This window comes from Lissotriton helveticus, chromosome 2_1 (genome assembly GCF_964261635.1).
Source record: "Lissotriton helveticus chromosome 2_1, aLisHel1.1, whole genome shotgun sequence".
In the NCBI taxonomy this organism is placed as follows: domain Eukaryota; kingdom Metazoa; phylum Chordata; class Amphibia; order Caudata; family Salamandridae; genus Lissotriton; species Lissotriton helveticus.
Genome location: NC_136059.1, coordinates 1801400655 through 1801415005, shown reverse-complemented (window position 1 = coordinate 1801415005; position 14351 = coordinate 1801400655). Strand labels below are relative to the sequence as shown.

The window sequence follows — 14351 nt, the reverse complement described above, 5'->3', positions numbered from 1 at the left end:
CAGCATCTTTCCTGATAATTCTGTATCCTTGAGACTTTACAAATATATCAATTGTGCACTCCGAAAACTCCACTTCTTAGTTGAGGAATTACACAGTCATTGGAAGACCATGTGCATTACTCCCAAAACTTTATTTTACCAATGAGGAAATTCCACAATGTATACCATCAACTAGAGAGCACGAAAAGCGTTTGTAGACTTTCCTCAATGAATTAAGGATGGCTGAGCTTTTCTATTCCACTGTGCTTCTGAATGTAATTTGCTTCCCTTCAGTCTGTATCATTAACAAATCACCTGGGGCCTGATTCACAAAGATAAACTTACACTTTTGTGTAGGTTTACTACTCTTTTTGGTTCACAAATTAAGAGTTAATAGTAAGTTTGTGACTTACTAGTAAGTTTACGACTGCAGAGACTCCGCAGTCAGAGCGGAGAACTTCGAACATAAAAATACAGCACAGGTCTTACGACCTTATCACATGTGCCCTTGTGTAGGGATTGTAACTACGCCACACTGGAGCTACCATACAAGGGACATCAATACCTGCAGTTGGCAGGCATTACAGAAATGAGGACATACGAGGGAATTAGTAATTCTGGTCCTGAATCCCTTGGTTATTCCTTTGTATGTCACACTATATTTCAGATATTTTCAGCAGCAGAGGTCTTGGGATGAAATCTACAAGGTCAGCAGTGTTCCCTCAGAACTTGAAACTGTGATGGCGCTGGTAACTGCTCAAGCACAAAATCAAAACTTCCCAGCTGTGTGATAACATCACTTGGACACTCTGGGGCAGATTTACAAGCCACTTATGCCACTTTTGCGTCACTTTTACCATGTTAAAAGTGACGCAAAAGTGGCACAAGGGGCTTGTAAATCTGCCCCTCTGTACCGAATTCTTTTGGAAAATCATAAAAATTCACTTATTTTGTTTTAATGGGAAGAAGTTATGACGTACTCTTTTAATCTAACCTTTCCAGTAACTTTTGATGTTGCTGCGTTACTTTACCCAAAATGGCAATAATATGATTTATATTTTCGGTAAAGTGTGGAAACCTTTTATGCCGCAGTAGCGCTACATAAAAACTGCTCAAAATAAATAGGAAATGGTATTTTACTTAAGACATCCCATGACATATATGAATGCATTTCCCATAGACAAGGAACGGGTTAATGTCTCTGACATATCAGGCCCCTCATAAGCACTAGAGTGATGATTAGCCCTAGGGCTCATGCTCACTGTTACACTTTTTGCCTTTCCTTAATTATTTTGTGCGCGTGCACAAGAGCGCTATCGAGGTTCACCGCAGAATGGCTTAACTCACGCTTCTACCGCAGAATTACATCCGTGACTGGGAATATGCACAGCGGGAGTTAATATGAAAAAAATGAATTCCGTCCTAAAATAAACCGGAGCTGAAGTTAAAGCGGGAGCGCGCGGCGCATTGCTATTATCCTATCTACGTAGATAGATGGCATTGGATGCAGCAGGAGATCATTGCTACCAAGGAGTGTGTGCATCTGCACATATAAAACAAAAACAGGTAAGAGAGAGGAATGATTCATCTTCCACAGAGGATCTAGCCCTGAGAGCAGAGCAGCAGCGCGCGCGCGCTAAGGAGCTGGCTGAGCGTTCAGATGAAGGAAGGAAAAAAGAAAACTTTCCAAGCTAACAAACAACAGGGCCGCCGAGTGATTGCCGCTCCTCTGCAAGAACTAGATATGGAAATGATGAATACATTTGGAGGGTAAACTGATTGCACATTTAAGCACATTTCCCTGGTGTATTTGCACCGCCGTTCTTGGCAAAAACACATTACTCCACATCAATAGCCTTCTGCGAGGAGGCAAGGTCTGTGCCTGCTTTCGGTGGCTTGTGATAACCTTTTGCTGTGGTCTTCCACAAAGTCTTAGTTCTTTGGTAAGCTTCTCCGCGTCTTTGATTTTTCTAAATGCGCCTCGCTCTTTGTTCGTGTGCGTGTCATTATCAGGTGTGCGTGACCGCTCTTTTGGGCGCTTGTGGATATACGTTTAAAACTCCGTGCTCCATTATGTGTCTTTGAGGATTATAGGCCAGAATCCAGTAGTACAGGAGTCCATGACGGTGAAAGAGACGAGGTAATCCCTTCCCGCCATTTTACCCATCTTTCGAATTACAGCTCTGTGAGGTGTGACCCTGCTTCTTAGCCTACAGCATTATATGCAGCAATCCTACCAGTGAGATGGAATTGCCAACACAATCAGTGGCACAACCACGAAGTTGCTACTTCATCCCTTCTTCATGTGAAAATGATGCAACATTGTCAACTGAAAAATAAGTAGTCATATATCTCTTTCCATCCAAGATAAACATCCAAGTGACACACAGATTTGCATATTGAAGAAAATGGAAGCAAAGTCTTTCATAGATTAACAAATTAATTACCTATGAGAAAAAACATAAATAGAGCTGATAGGGCCAGATTTCTAACTATGAGGTTAATTATATTTTGGGTGCAAACTCCAGTTTAGGCCTGAAACAAACATATTGGTATTTGCATGTGTACTAACTGCACATGAGCTACTTATTCAAGTGCAAATAGAGAATACTCTGCTATTTACCCACATGTGTAAAAACCTGGCAAAGATCATGTTAACAAATCATGTTGAGATATTAGAATTGCATATCCTGGAATGCGTTCCAGAGTGTGCAAATTGGAATTTCACACTATTGACAACATTCTTGCCAGGTTTTTCCTTCCATACACTTGTTGGCAAAAAAAGCCCAGGGTACACAGTTTGCACATGAGCAAATGGCTTATGTGCATTTAGTGCCAATGTGTAGGAAAGTAGGTTCTGTATTCGTAGTTACCCCCACTTTTTGCAGGTGTCGTGTTTTTCTGACTAGTCTGACTAGTACCCTGCTGCTCAGGACCCCAGTCTCTGTGCTTTCTCCCTAAATCGGACCATGGTGAGTACTTAGATACACCCAGATTGGCTATTGGTGTACTATCTTAAGTCCATAGTATATGGTATTAAGGTACCCAGGGAATAGGTACCCCAGGAGTCCCCCATCGGTTGAAGCATGTATTATGCCACCCATGGGAGACCACTCAAATTGTGACTACAGGCCTGCAACTGCAGCCTGTGTAAGCTGGTGCAAGCACCACTTACAACATATATATATTTTCTTATATCTGAAGTCACTACACTTAAAACCTATAAGTCACCCCTAAGGCAGGCCTTTCAATCCTGAAGCCAGGCTGCTTGGTTATAAGTGAGAGGGTACCCCTGCTTGAGCAGAACACCCCTACAATTCCCGGAGTCCATTCTCTAGGCGTTGTAAGTGCATCAGCCATTACGATACATAACAGAGTGGCCATGCATCATTACGCGATGGCTAACTCTAAACTGGTTGTAACATACCCTGGCATGTTTGATATCAAAGTTCTTGGAATCATACCTCTAAATTGTAAACAGTGTTGGAGGTATGATTCCATGCACTGTGGGGCTCCTCCGGGAAGACCTATGTGCTCCCGGTACCAGTCTTCCAGAGTCTGACAGCAAGCTATAGCTGCTGCCTGACACAGACACGATTCAGCCCTCCTGCTTCTGAGCCAAACTCAAGCTAGGGAAGGTAGAACAATAGGTTTCCTGTCACAGGGAGGTGTGACCACCTCCCAGACAGGACTTAGTGTATTGGGCAAGGGTGGGGACACTTGCCAGCACCACTAGACTGCTTTGAAGGGCACATTTGGTGTCCTCCTTGCTTACTCCAGTTGGAACCAGTTCAGGGAGCCATTGGCTCCTACTCTGGCGTAAACCTGGACAAAGGACATGGGAGTATCCTCTCCACTGTCCTGCCCCTCCTCTGGGAGAGGCCCCTAAAATGTCCCAACCCTTTCCTTAGGGTGACTCCTGTGCCTTCAGCCTGTGGGTCCTATTGAGGGTCTTCTTTGACTTTAGTGGGCTCCCCTGTTTGCTTGGGGACTTCTCTGACTTACCTGCTTGTGGTGAGTACCTTGGACTTTGCTGGTCCAGTCACTGCATCTTTTTCCTCCGCCACGTTTGTTGCCACTGCCAAGGCATATTGGTACTCCCACAAGACACTGACCCACTGGCTGTTGATATCCAACATGGAACAGCTCATGAAAGGTTCCTGGTCTCCCACAGCATCGCCTGGTCTGCACAGCTACAGTACCAAGGTCACCATCAACTCTCCTGCATCTTCAGACATCGGTGGGCATTTGTCTTCCGTGCCTCCTGGTCACTCTTGAGTGGCATAGACTCTGTCCCCTCTGCTTGCAGGGACTTTTCTTCCTGAATCCACCCTTGGGTTTCACCTGACACCTTCACCTTCTTCGCCAGTGGCATTATTATTGAAGTTCTCTAATGTGGTCTATGGCGGTTTCCAAATTCAATTAGCACCTATGCACCTGGCTTCCCTGTTGTAGGTATCCTGGTTTCTGAGATATCCACGGGTGGAGTGAATCTCCAACCTCCCATCTTCCACGGGGTTTCTACGGGGTCCTCTGGGAAGGTTCCTTCTTCTTGAAAACTGCAATGCGACTTACCCCATTGGCATGTATTGAGCACACGCTCATGTTTACACTCTGCACACAGCGTCCATTGGGGTTCTTGAGTAATTACCTTGGGTGGTACATTGGGTCCCAGGCTCTTCCAAGTCTTTTGGTTCCATTCTTGACTTAGGTTGCGGTTCCCATTCCACTTTATTAGTATATGGTTTGGTCTCCCCCTGGAGACCACTATGTATTTGTGCTACTTACCTGTTCTGTTACAGAAGTATAGCGTGTATTGTGATTATATCTCCATGGAGAAGATACTGCATTGTGTTAGTGAGTGTTTCTAATAAATACATATTTTTATAACTACACTGTGTGGTTCTTTTTCACTTAACCTACACTATATGATTAGAACTGGTAAAACAAGCTCCTATACACTCCTTCTGGAATAAGCCTGAAGGCTGCTCCCCATAGCTAGCACTTAGAGAGCTTTCTAAGGTTGTCTAAGACTTTCTAAAGTTGTCTGGGTTAGTGCACGGTGTTCCCCTTACATAAGTGTGTAACATATACGAAGCCAGCCTTCTACACTGTAGTGTAGTTCCTATATTCCCAATAGGCTCTGCGCATTGGAGTAACATATCCTGTAGTTTAGACGTAGGACTGAGGTCGACTAGGTCTCTACCGAATATATTAAACTTAATTGTGAGTGCCAGCTAGCTCAGAGGTCACTAGAAACTTTCTCGAATTCACAAGAAGGGATTAGTTTCTGACAACCGCATAAACATGACAACTTTGTTTCCCAAGAATAAGAAATCAATCTCTAGAGTCACGGAAACAATAGATAACAATTGTACTCAGTCAATCGTGCATGTTCGTTTCACCAGAGGTGCAGAGAAATAGAGAGAGGGGCGTTTTCAATAAAAAGTATTTATTGAACAGTCTTCTTTCTCAAGCATAAGAAATGTACTGCTACAACAATTGTAATACTGGTTATAAAGTACAAGGCATATAATACGATACGTATTATAAAGTAGTACTGTAAAAGCATGATTGTTTTCGAAGCCATACAATACCTAAAATACATACAGTGATAAAATAATGACTAAAAGTACTCAACTGGTGCTTCTAAAATACGCCTACTCCGGTGTACCTAACCTAAGTCTAGTACAAGGGAAGAAGTAAGTGAGGAGTAGCTTAAGTTTAGTATTTCTCTGCCAAGAATCTGTCCAGAGAATTCTATAAGGGTCTAATCAGCACCGTACCTTGGTTTAGAATGAAGGAGGTCTTGTATCTCTATCTCAGGACTCGATTTCCCAGCAACCCGCAAGGGTAGCCTGGAAACACTGGAGCTGGATTTCTCGGCAGGAGAAAAAACAGCTTCTCTCAGTGTGTCAGCTGGAGGGTCGGCTTCTTTCAGCACTTGCTGCTGCAGGGCGTCGGGCAAGTAGTTAGTCGATCTGCTCCAAACCACCGTGTGTTTGTCTGGGCAAATCTAGGCATATTTATACTTTGAAGGTGCCGAGTTTGATGTGTGATTGGACTAAATAACGTCATCAAAGACTCAGTTCTTCGAAAAGTCCATGATTTCCTAGATAAATTAGTATTTAGGCAAGGGGAAGTCCCTAGCTGCTGAAGGCGGGTTTCTCTAAGAAATCGTAGATGATTCTTGAAATTTAGTGGAAGTAGCCATGCCGTATTTGGGCTGCATAGGCTTAGTCTAAATATGGTAATGATTTCTATGCCTATATAAGGATCCAACAATCTATACCTATATAAGGGCATGAATATGGAAAAATGACACGATATCGGTTTCTTGTAACTTCTGGTGGATTGCCACAGATGCTGCTTCATCTTTGATGTTGGCTAATAGTATAGCCAAGACCTGTTTGAAATCTTTCAGTAATTTCATACCTAGATTCAAGGCTGGTTCTGGACCGTATTCATTTTGAATCTGTCTCAGAACGTCTGGTATTACCGCCATAGACGGAACACCATGTGTTTTTGTGTATATTGAAGCAAAGACTGTACCCCAAGTGTCACAGTCCTCCACATGTGGTGCTATCCCCATTGGTAAACAGATTGCCAGAATTCTGTGTTTCTCATGAGATGTACTATCAGGGAATACAGCCTCAATTTGAGTAATTTTTTGTGCTAACCAAAACGGAATTTGTTCCCTTTTGGCAGGCATTTTACCAATGACTGATTGTATAGCCTGTGGTGTGATTTTGTTTGTGTTCCCCTGGTGAGGGGTGTGCTGTGGAATCCTTACAGTAGGTTGGACTGTTAAGGATTGAACAATCTATTGAAGAGGTGTGGCGCCGCGGCCATGGCGACTGACTCTGGAATCTGGGGATCACGGTTCGATCCCCGGCACCGGCGGCAGATTAGCCCAGCACCATGTGACTCTGGGCAATAGCTTGCTTAATCTTCCCGACGGCCCCCAGTGCCTAGAGACCCTAACGGGTGATTGTTCGCTTTTTACAAATGTGGATTTATTATATAAGGGCATGAATTGGGAAAAATTACACTAGAGTCCTAGATTCATTTACAACAACACTAGGTAAATACCGACCACTTTGGAATCTAATTTCAGACAAAAACAGGAGTTTGCACCATTAACAGAGCGAGCATGCTGATGGGTACTTGCGTGCATGGCAGACAATCATTATTCATTATTATAGGATCCATTACATTGATGTTTTACTTACAGCTGTTGTTGAATGCACTGTGACCGCCATTTCAAGGTACCCAGGGTAATAAGGAAAGAGGCTGAAATAGATGAGATGTACAGATATATACATCTGAATGCCTGTATTCTAAAAGGTCTGATTGTAAGCTTTTTGAAAACCTTGGGAAAAGCATCCCATAGTCGATCTCATAAGGGACTTTTATCCTGGTCTATAACATGGGGATAATGTGTTAGCAGCATAACCCATCTTGTTTGTATGTCCATGCCTTGTGGAGTAAACAGATGGAATGTGCTGCAAGGGGACCATATATGGTGGGGAAGAGGTAAGCTTTTAAACCTCTTAAGAATGTCAGGAAGTTTCTTCAACTCACAGGTGTTGCAGCAGGTAAGTCCATAAGACAGAACATTGAACACGTAACACCCTTTTTCCAAACCATTTGCATCAGGCTAAGACAAGGCAGATTGGAGAAAGAGGGTTGAATTTCATGGTCAGAAGATCTTGCATGAGTATACCAAGGAGTGGTTATGAAAACTCTTGTGTATTATGAAGAGTCTTCAACTGTAACCTATTTTGTTCATCAGCTAATGAAGGCTCTTCTGTGCAGGGGTATTGTGGCATTGTGCAACAAGGTCAAATTTGACCCAGGGTGCATTGTTTTGGACTCTCTAGCAAACTGGCTGTGCAAACTGCCCGTATAAATTTGGATCATAGGCCTTTAGGGCAATCCACGGTTGGCAAACGTGGCTCACTCTCTAAGCCTGAGCAAATGCAGCTCCTCCCAGCCACTAAGAGAGTAGAAGTAGCAAAAGGAAAAAATAACGTAGGAAGGAAAAAATGTAGATAAAAGCAACCAGCCCAGACGCTTAAATAAAAATAATCCCTTCTTCAAAGGAAAGAATAAAGGGAAAAGACAAAATAATAAAATCATCTCTCCAAATAACTCAAAGTTACTTGCAGTTTTCAAAAGGATTCCTGGTCTAGGTGGGATCTCATCTGGGAACATAGATCTGGTGGCTTTTAAGCTATCATCAGGAGGTGAATTGACAAGAGTTGATTTATTTTCTAGCATAGTAGCTGAAACAAATTATTGAAAGAAGTGACAATTTAACCAGCCTAAGAGTAATGCTATGCAAAGATCCAGACCAAGTTGAAGGATGTGATTATTCTTCACGATTCCCCCATTCAAATTTGCCAATCAAAAATTCAAATATAACAAGCAAGCCATTGCTAAGTTATCATGGGGATCTTGTTCCAACTCAACTTGGCCTATCCCACCTGGCAAGGCCTGACAGGTTCCAGGCCCTTATGATCCATCGAGAAGAGGAGGCAAATCAAACCGTATAAAAAAAGTTACCTTTACTAATGATGACGTTGAGCCCAAGAACAGAGGCGGTATTGTAAACATAGTGGAGGTGACTGAGTAAATGGATGAATCAGAGAGGAAGGGTACAAGTTAAACTTGGTGTCTGGGCATCCCGCAAATGTTAAAATCTTGGTATGGAATATTTATGGATATAATTCACTGAAGGAATCGAATGTCTTTTGCTCAATTTTAGAGGAATTTTCAGTTTTAATGCTGCAAGAGATCTGGTTGTGGGAGAGCCCTTCAGTCAATGAATTTGTTGTAATTAGTAAGAGTGCAAATACTCCTGCGTTTTCTTCTTGAAGTCCACTCTCTGAAAATAATTGACGGTGGTTGATGAAAAATGCTATTCTCTATGATGGGCAATCAAAACATCTGTTTTCTTTAGGAGGCGAGGCAGGGTCCAGGCAGGGTTGGAGGTCCCTAAAAAGGACCTAAGGCCTACTCTGTTCCCATAAAAAGATTATGTTTTATTAGAATAATTGGAGGAAAATGAAGAATACAATTGAAAAGGGAAATTCTTGTGTATTCTGGCGGTAGGTGAATAATGTTCGCCAAAAATCCCAGAACGAAATTAGAAGTTCAGGTCTGCAGAGAGTAGTAGGCAACATTTATTATGGAGCTGTATGAGATGTCAGATAAAAATGTAAGAAGTTAAAATGTTGTTGATCAGTCAGAATGGCCACATCTTCTCCAGATTCATGAAAGGGCTATCATAGCTAAAATTATTGGAAATATGAAGTCATCACAGCAGGTTGCCCTGATGGGCTACAAGTAAAACTCTATAAGGCAAACTCCTTATGGTGAGCCAATGTTCTAATCCCCATTTTTAAATGGGTCACACAAATGGTGTAATACTAACTCTTGGCAATTAAGCCCAGCTATAAGAAGGGAGCTTTTGATGACCCTACAAATTATTGTCTGATGTCCCTGCTTGATGTGGCAGCCAATACCTATGCCCAAACACTACTAATTGATCTAAAGGTCTGGGCCTTTAGTAGTGGGTTCTCTAAACACACAGATGGAGAGGGGAAGGTAATACCAGTGTACGTCCTCCACAGACTATACAGTCTAACACAAAATTGTATGGTACCTAAAGCTAGGAAGTGACTACTCGTAAAAGCCTTCTGTGAATACCGAAAGTCTTAACATTAGGATTTTTCTCAGTTTAGTAGTAGGAAACCTGAGAAAAATCCTAATTTTAAGACTTTTGGTATTCACAGAAGGCAGTTAGGAGTCCTAAAGTTAGGAGTCGTAACTTTACTACTACTAAACTGAGAAAAATCCTAATTTTGAGACTTTCGGTATTCACAGAAGGCATTTACGAGTCCTAAAGTTAGGAGTCCTAACTTTACTACTACTAAGTTGCGAAAAATCCTAACTTTAAGACTTTCGGTATTCATAGAAGGCATTTAGGAGTCCTAAAGTTAGGAGTCGTAACTTTACTACTACTAAACTGAGAAAAATCCTAATTTTAAGACTTTCGGTATTCACAGAAGGCATTTACGAGTCCTAAAGTTAGGAGTCCTAACTTTACTACTACTAAATTGAGAAAAATCCTAACTTTAAGACTTTCGGTATTCACAGAAGGCTTTTAGGAGTCCTAAAGTTAGGACTCCTAACTTCTGTGAATACCGAAATGAGTAAGTGCTTTCTGTGAATGCCAAAATGAGTAAGTGCCTTCTGTGAATACCAAAATGGTAGTAAGTTTAGGATTTTGTCATAAGTTAGTTTTGTGAATCGGGCCCAGAGTTTTGGGTAAGTATGGCTATTGTTTCAGCACTTTAAAATTGAAGTATGCTGTTGTCTGTTTGTTGTTAGATTGTACCATTTTTGTAAGTGAAAGGAAAAAGATCTTACGTCTATTTTTCTCAGGCTTGAAGTTAGATCACGTGGAAAAAAGCACTCTGCACTTTATTTGCATTGAACCAGTTTGATTTTGTGGTGTCAATTCCTGAATACATTCAACTTATACAAAAAAGGAAATTTTAAAGGCTCCTATATATTGATGTGGCTTATATGTGGAGGGTGATCTGTGGTAGCAGAGCACAAATATTGATTCGTATGCGATTTTTTAATCTTTTAAACTGAATTAATTATTAATATGGTGAATTATGTGTGTAAACAGTGTTTTAGTATTCTGTAGTGTTGCATAGAGTATGCATATTTATCTTCTTTTAAAGTAACACAATTGTAATGTAGCTGCTTTAGAGGTTATTGTTATGTATATACTTTCTTTATTTGTTTATAAAATTAATAACTTTGAATATATTGTATTCTTTTTAAGACATTGTAATGTGTATAATTCTATAAGATATATGTCTTGGAAATAAATATATATTGACTGACTCTTTAAAGTTTAAACATAAACGTAATAGGGCACTCGCTGTAACTGCCATGATGGTGGTTTTAAATGGGAAATTAACACTGCATGGGTGAAATATATGTTTTAAGAGGTTTGAAGATTATAGACACCTCCGAGTTAAATAGAGAGATGATAAAAGACTTTGCTATTTACTTTGTTTAGTTGGTGAGTAACTCTATGACATTTTGCCAATACTCTTCTCTGAAGGCTTCTTGTTAGTTAACGTAGAGCAACTATATCATCTGTATGTGTAAAATTAATCTTGTGGTTCCTAATGCAGTTGAACAGAGAATATTGAGTTCTTAATGCAGTATAGTGAGAATGTGATCGCTCAGATATGCCACCACTGATGCTGCCGGTTATGGAAAGTAACAGACTCATTTTGATTGGCTCGGTACTATTTGCAAGAAATAACTGCCGTAGTGTAGACTGTTGCTCAGATGTTTGAAGCCCTTTTAATGGCGACTCTGAGGGCCTGATTACGAGTTTCGGCAGTCCTCAAGCGGGTGGCATGCCACCGCTCCACTCCAGGACTGCCAAAACCCACTGCTGCCGGCCCACCAGATTATGTGTTTTTCATGGTCTGGCTGGCGGGTGGCGTGGTGTTCCTGCGGCGGTGCCTATGTATGCCTTAGAAAGGCACAGCCACAGGCCCGGCACAGTGCATTCCCGCTTGGCATGGACAAGGGGTTACATGCACACATGGGGACACAACATGTACCCCCCTGCATGCATAGGACACGAGGGAGCCCTTTAAAGCCCCCCTTGTTTTATAACCGCCAGCAGTTTCTTGAAGGAAGAGTGTCCAGGACACGGTTGGCGGTACTGAAACTTGCAATCTGCATGGCAGGGCTGCAGTGGGTTGTCACCATATTGCGGCCCTCGGATCATTGCGGGCTGCCAGGGAATGTGGTTCCCTGGGGGTTTCAGTGGTACTATGGCACTCCGACTGCCAAAAATGTAACTGGGTGGTCAGACTGCCAGTGCGGTGGTGGCTGGACTGCCACCACTGCACCTTCGTGAGACTGGCGGTCCTCAAACCACCAGACTTGTAATCAGGCCCTTAGTATCATCATGATTAATTGTTAATTAATTTTCTGATTTAAAAAACCCATAGCCTTGTTTATATTGATATACTGGTACAAAAAAGGGAAGTAAACACCAGCACCTCGTGGCCATTAGATGAGATAAGCAGACGCCTTATTTGTAGGCAAATAAACTTGACAAAGGAATTTTGACCCTGAAACAATTTGATAGTTGGCAGTAGTTTAATACCTGACTCACAAACTCTGCCCAGGTCTGCACAAACCTTGCCCTTGCATTGTCCGAACCTGGTTCTGACGGGCCTGCTGACACATCCTGCCACACCGTCTCCCCAACACTCATTTATTTGCGTGATTTACCAAAACAATGACAGCTGGCAGCGGGGTGTGCTTGCGCACATGAATCATCGAGAGTATTTCCGGAAGGTGACCCTCGCGGGAGGCGACGTAGAACATCCTAGAGGGGGAAATGCAAACAGACTTTAGTCATGTACCTAGCACAGAACAAAACCATAAAATACTATAAAAGAATATTTAAAGAACAATGAGAATTTCTCTAAAATCCATATTTCCACACTGCTCCAAATCAATAGATTTGTACGTTTATTTCTTCTTCCATTCATAATTGGCAAACATATAATAAAGATAACAAGCAATAGAGTCCAAAGAAATTAAAGCAAATACATATGTATCGAAGCCTGAGATCTTTTTAACAACATTTATGGTTGTGTGAAAGTATGATTCCAAGCTGACAAACTTCCCAAAATCACAAACTTCACATGAGGGCAACAATTTATGCAAAACAAAAACGATTTTGCAGAAGACTTTTACTGCAAATATTTTTTTGTTGGGTAGTCCCCATAAATCAACTTTTTTGAAGGCTTTTCATCCCTATTTAATATTCACACCACCATTAATTCATTGCAATAATTTCCCATCACTCTAACCAGTGACAAAAATGTCTCTCCTCAATGTGTCAACTAGGCATCACAACTAACAATGGAAATACAACGAATCAATTAAAGGAAAGAAGAAGTGAGAAAAATGCAAACAAAATGAATCAGAAGTAAAACTACTACTGTTACTACAAGGATGTGGCAGTCTGTCTCTGTGTCTTCAGTAATATCCGTTTGTACTGCCATCACCAAAGGCATCTCCCACTCATAGCTCCCTATATGAACATCAGCTGTGTGAGCCACGTCACTGTGACAGAGAGCACTGTGGACTGCAACTCCCAGAAAGCACCGCAGTGAACCATCCTGCAGATTTTGTTCAGGACCTTTTCTAGCTGTGGTACTAGGACATCATCTTCAGACTGGAATGCACGAAGCAGCGTGTGATGCTGTCTCTTGCCACTACATGGTGCTCTTTTGTCCCAAAGCCACGCAAAACTTGTGTCCCTCATTGCTTACAACATTAAAATCAGCTGGATAAGCCTGGGAGCTGGGGTAGAGAGTACTAGGATTTACAAACTCCAGGAAGCATCGCAGTGACTTAGACCAGCAGGCCCAACCCCAGATTTCTGCTAGGAGTAGGGCCTGATTTAGAGTCTTGTGGACGGAGACTTCCACCATTAACATAATATCCTTCTAATTACAAGCACACTATATCCTGATTCAGTTGTAATATGGCAGATGGGATATCCATCATGTTTCTGACAGTGTACCTGTCCGCCAGACTATAAATCAGACCCCTAATATTCAGATCAAACCATGAACAACATGGTCACATTGTGGACTTGTTCCAAGCCAAAGACGGACCCATCAGTGGCCATTTGATGACAGAAGAGGCTGTATTATAGTAATGGGGCTCTGCCTTGGAAATCGCCTCGCAGCCCTCCAAATAGTGCTGCTTTTGCCTCATGGTTTAGACATGAGATATGACTAGATGCCTTCTGTAAGGGGTGCCTCTGTTAACTGCTTATTTCTGAAAATTAAATTTCTTTGGTTAACTACTTTAGCCATTCTTTTCCTCTGTCATTCTCAGTGGCAGCTGGTAGGGGCAAGGGATGGTAGAAAATAAATAAAAAAGAAAACGTATATGCTGATCCCCCCCGCCAGCCGCCACCTCTCCTTGCAGGAACCAGGAACAGGAAGCACCCAGGATTCCAGAAACCCCTAGCCAATCACGATGCTGCTGATAGCAGCATCGTGATTGGTCTGAGTGCCGAGGTTCAGTGAGATAGTGGGAGCCTGGCATGTTCTCCACCCAGGCTGTAATACACCCTCAATGGAGAACATGCAAAGTGCGCATGACTGTTTGGCCGGCCTGAGACAGCTGGCCAAACAGTGATACGCTCTTTAGGTGCAGTATCAGCCACTCCTCCTCCCTTTGATGCAGGGAACCCAGCCTGCCCGCCCGCCCTAATCTGGCGGCAACTGGAATAC

General features: G+C 42.2%; 1 protein-coding gene across 1 annotated transcript in view; it reads right to left on the bottom strand.

The window, feature by feature from the left end:
- LOC144818900 (cystine/glutamate transporter-like) overlaps positions 1-14351 on the bottom strand; it is an 868430-nt gene that overhangs the window by 130092 nt on the left and 723987 nt on the right. The window contains exon 9 of the mRNA XM_078676760.1: positions 12325-12421. Coding sequence (XP_078532886.1) covers positions 12325-12421 — 97 coding nt within the window. The remainder of the gene's footprint in view (positions 1-12324; positions 12422-14351) is intronic.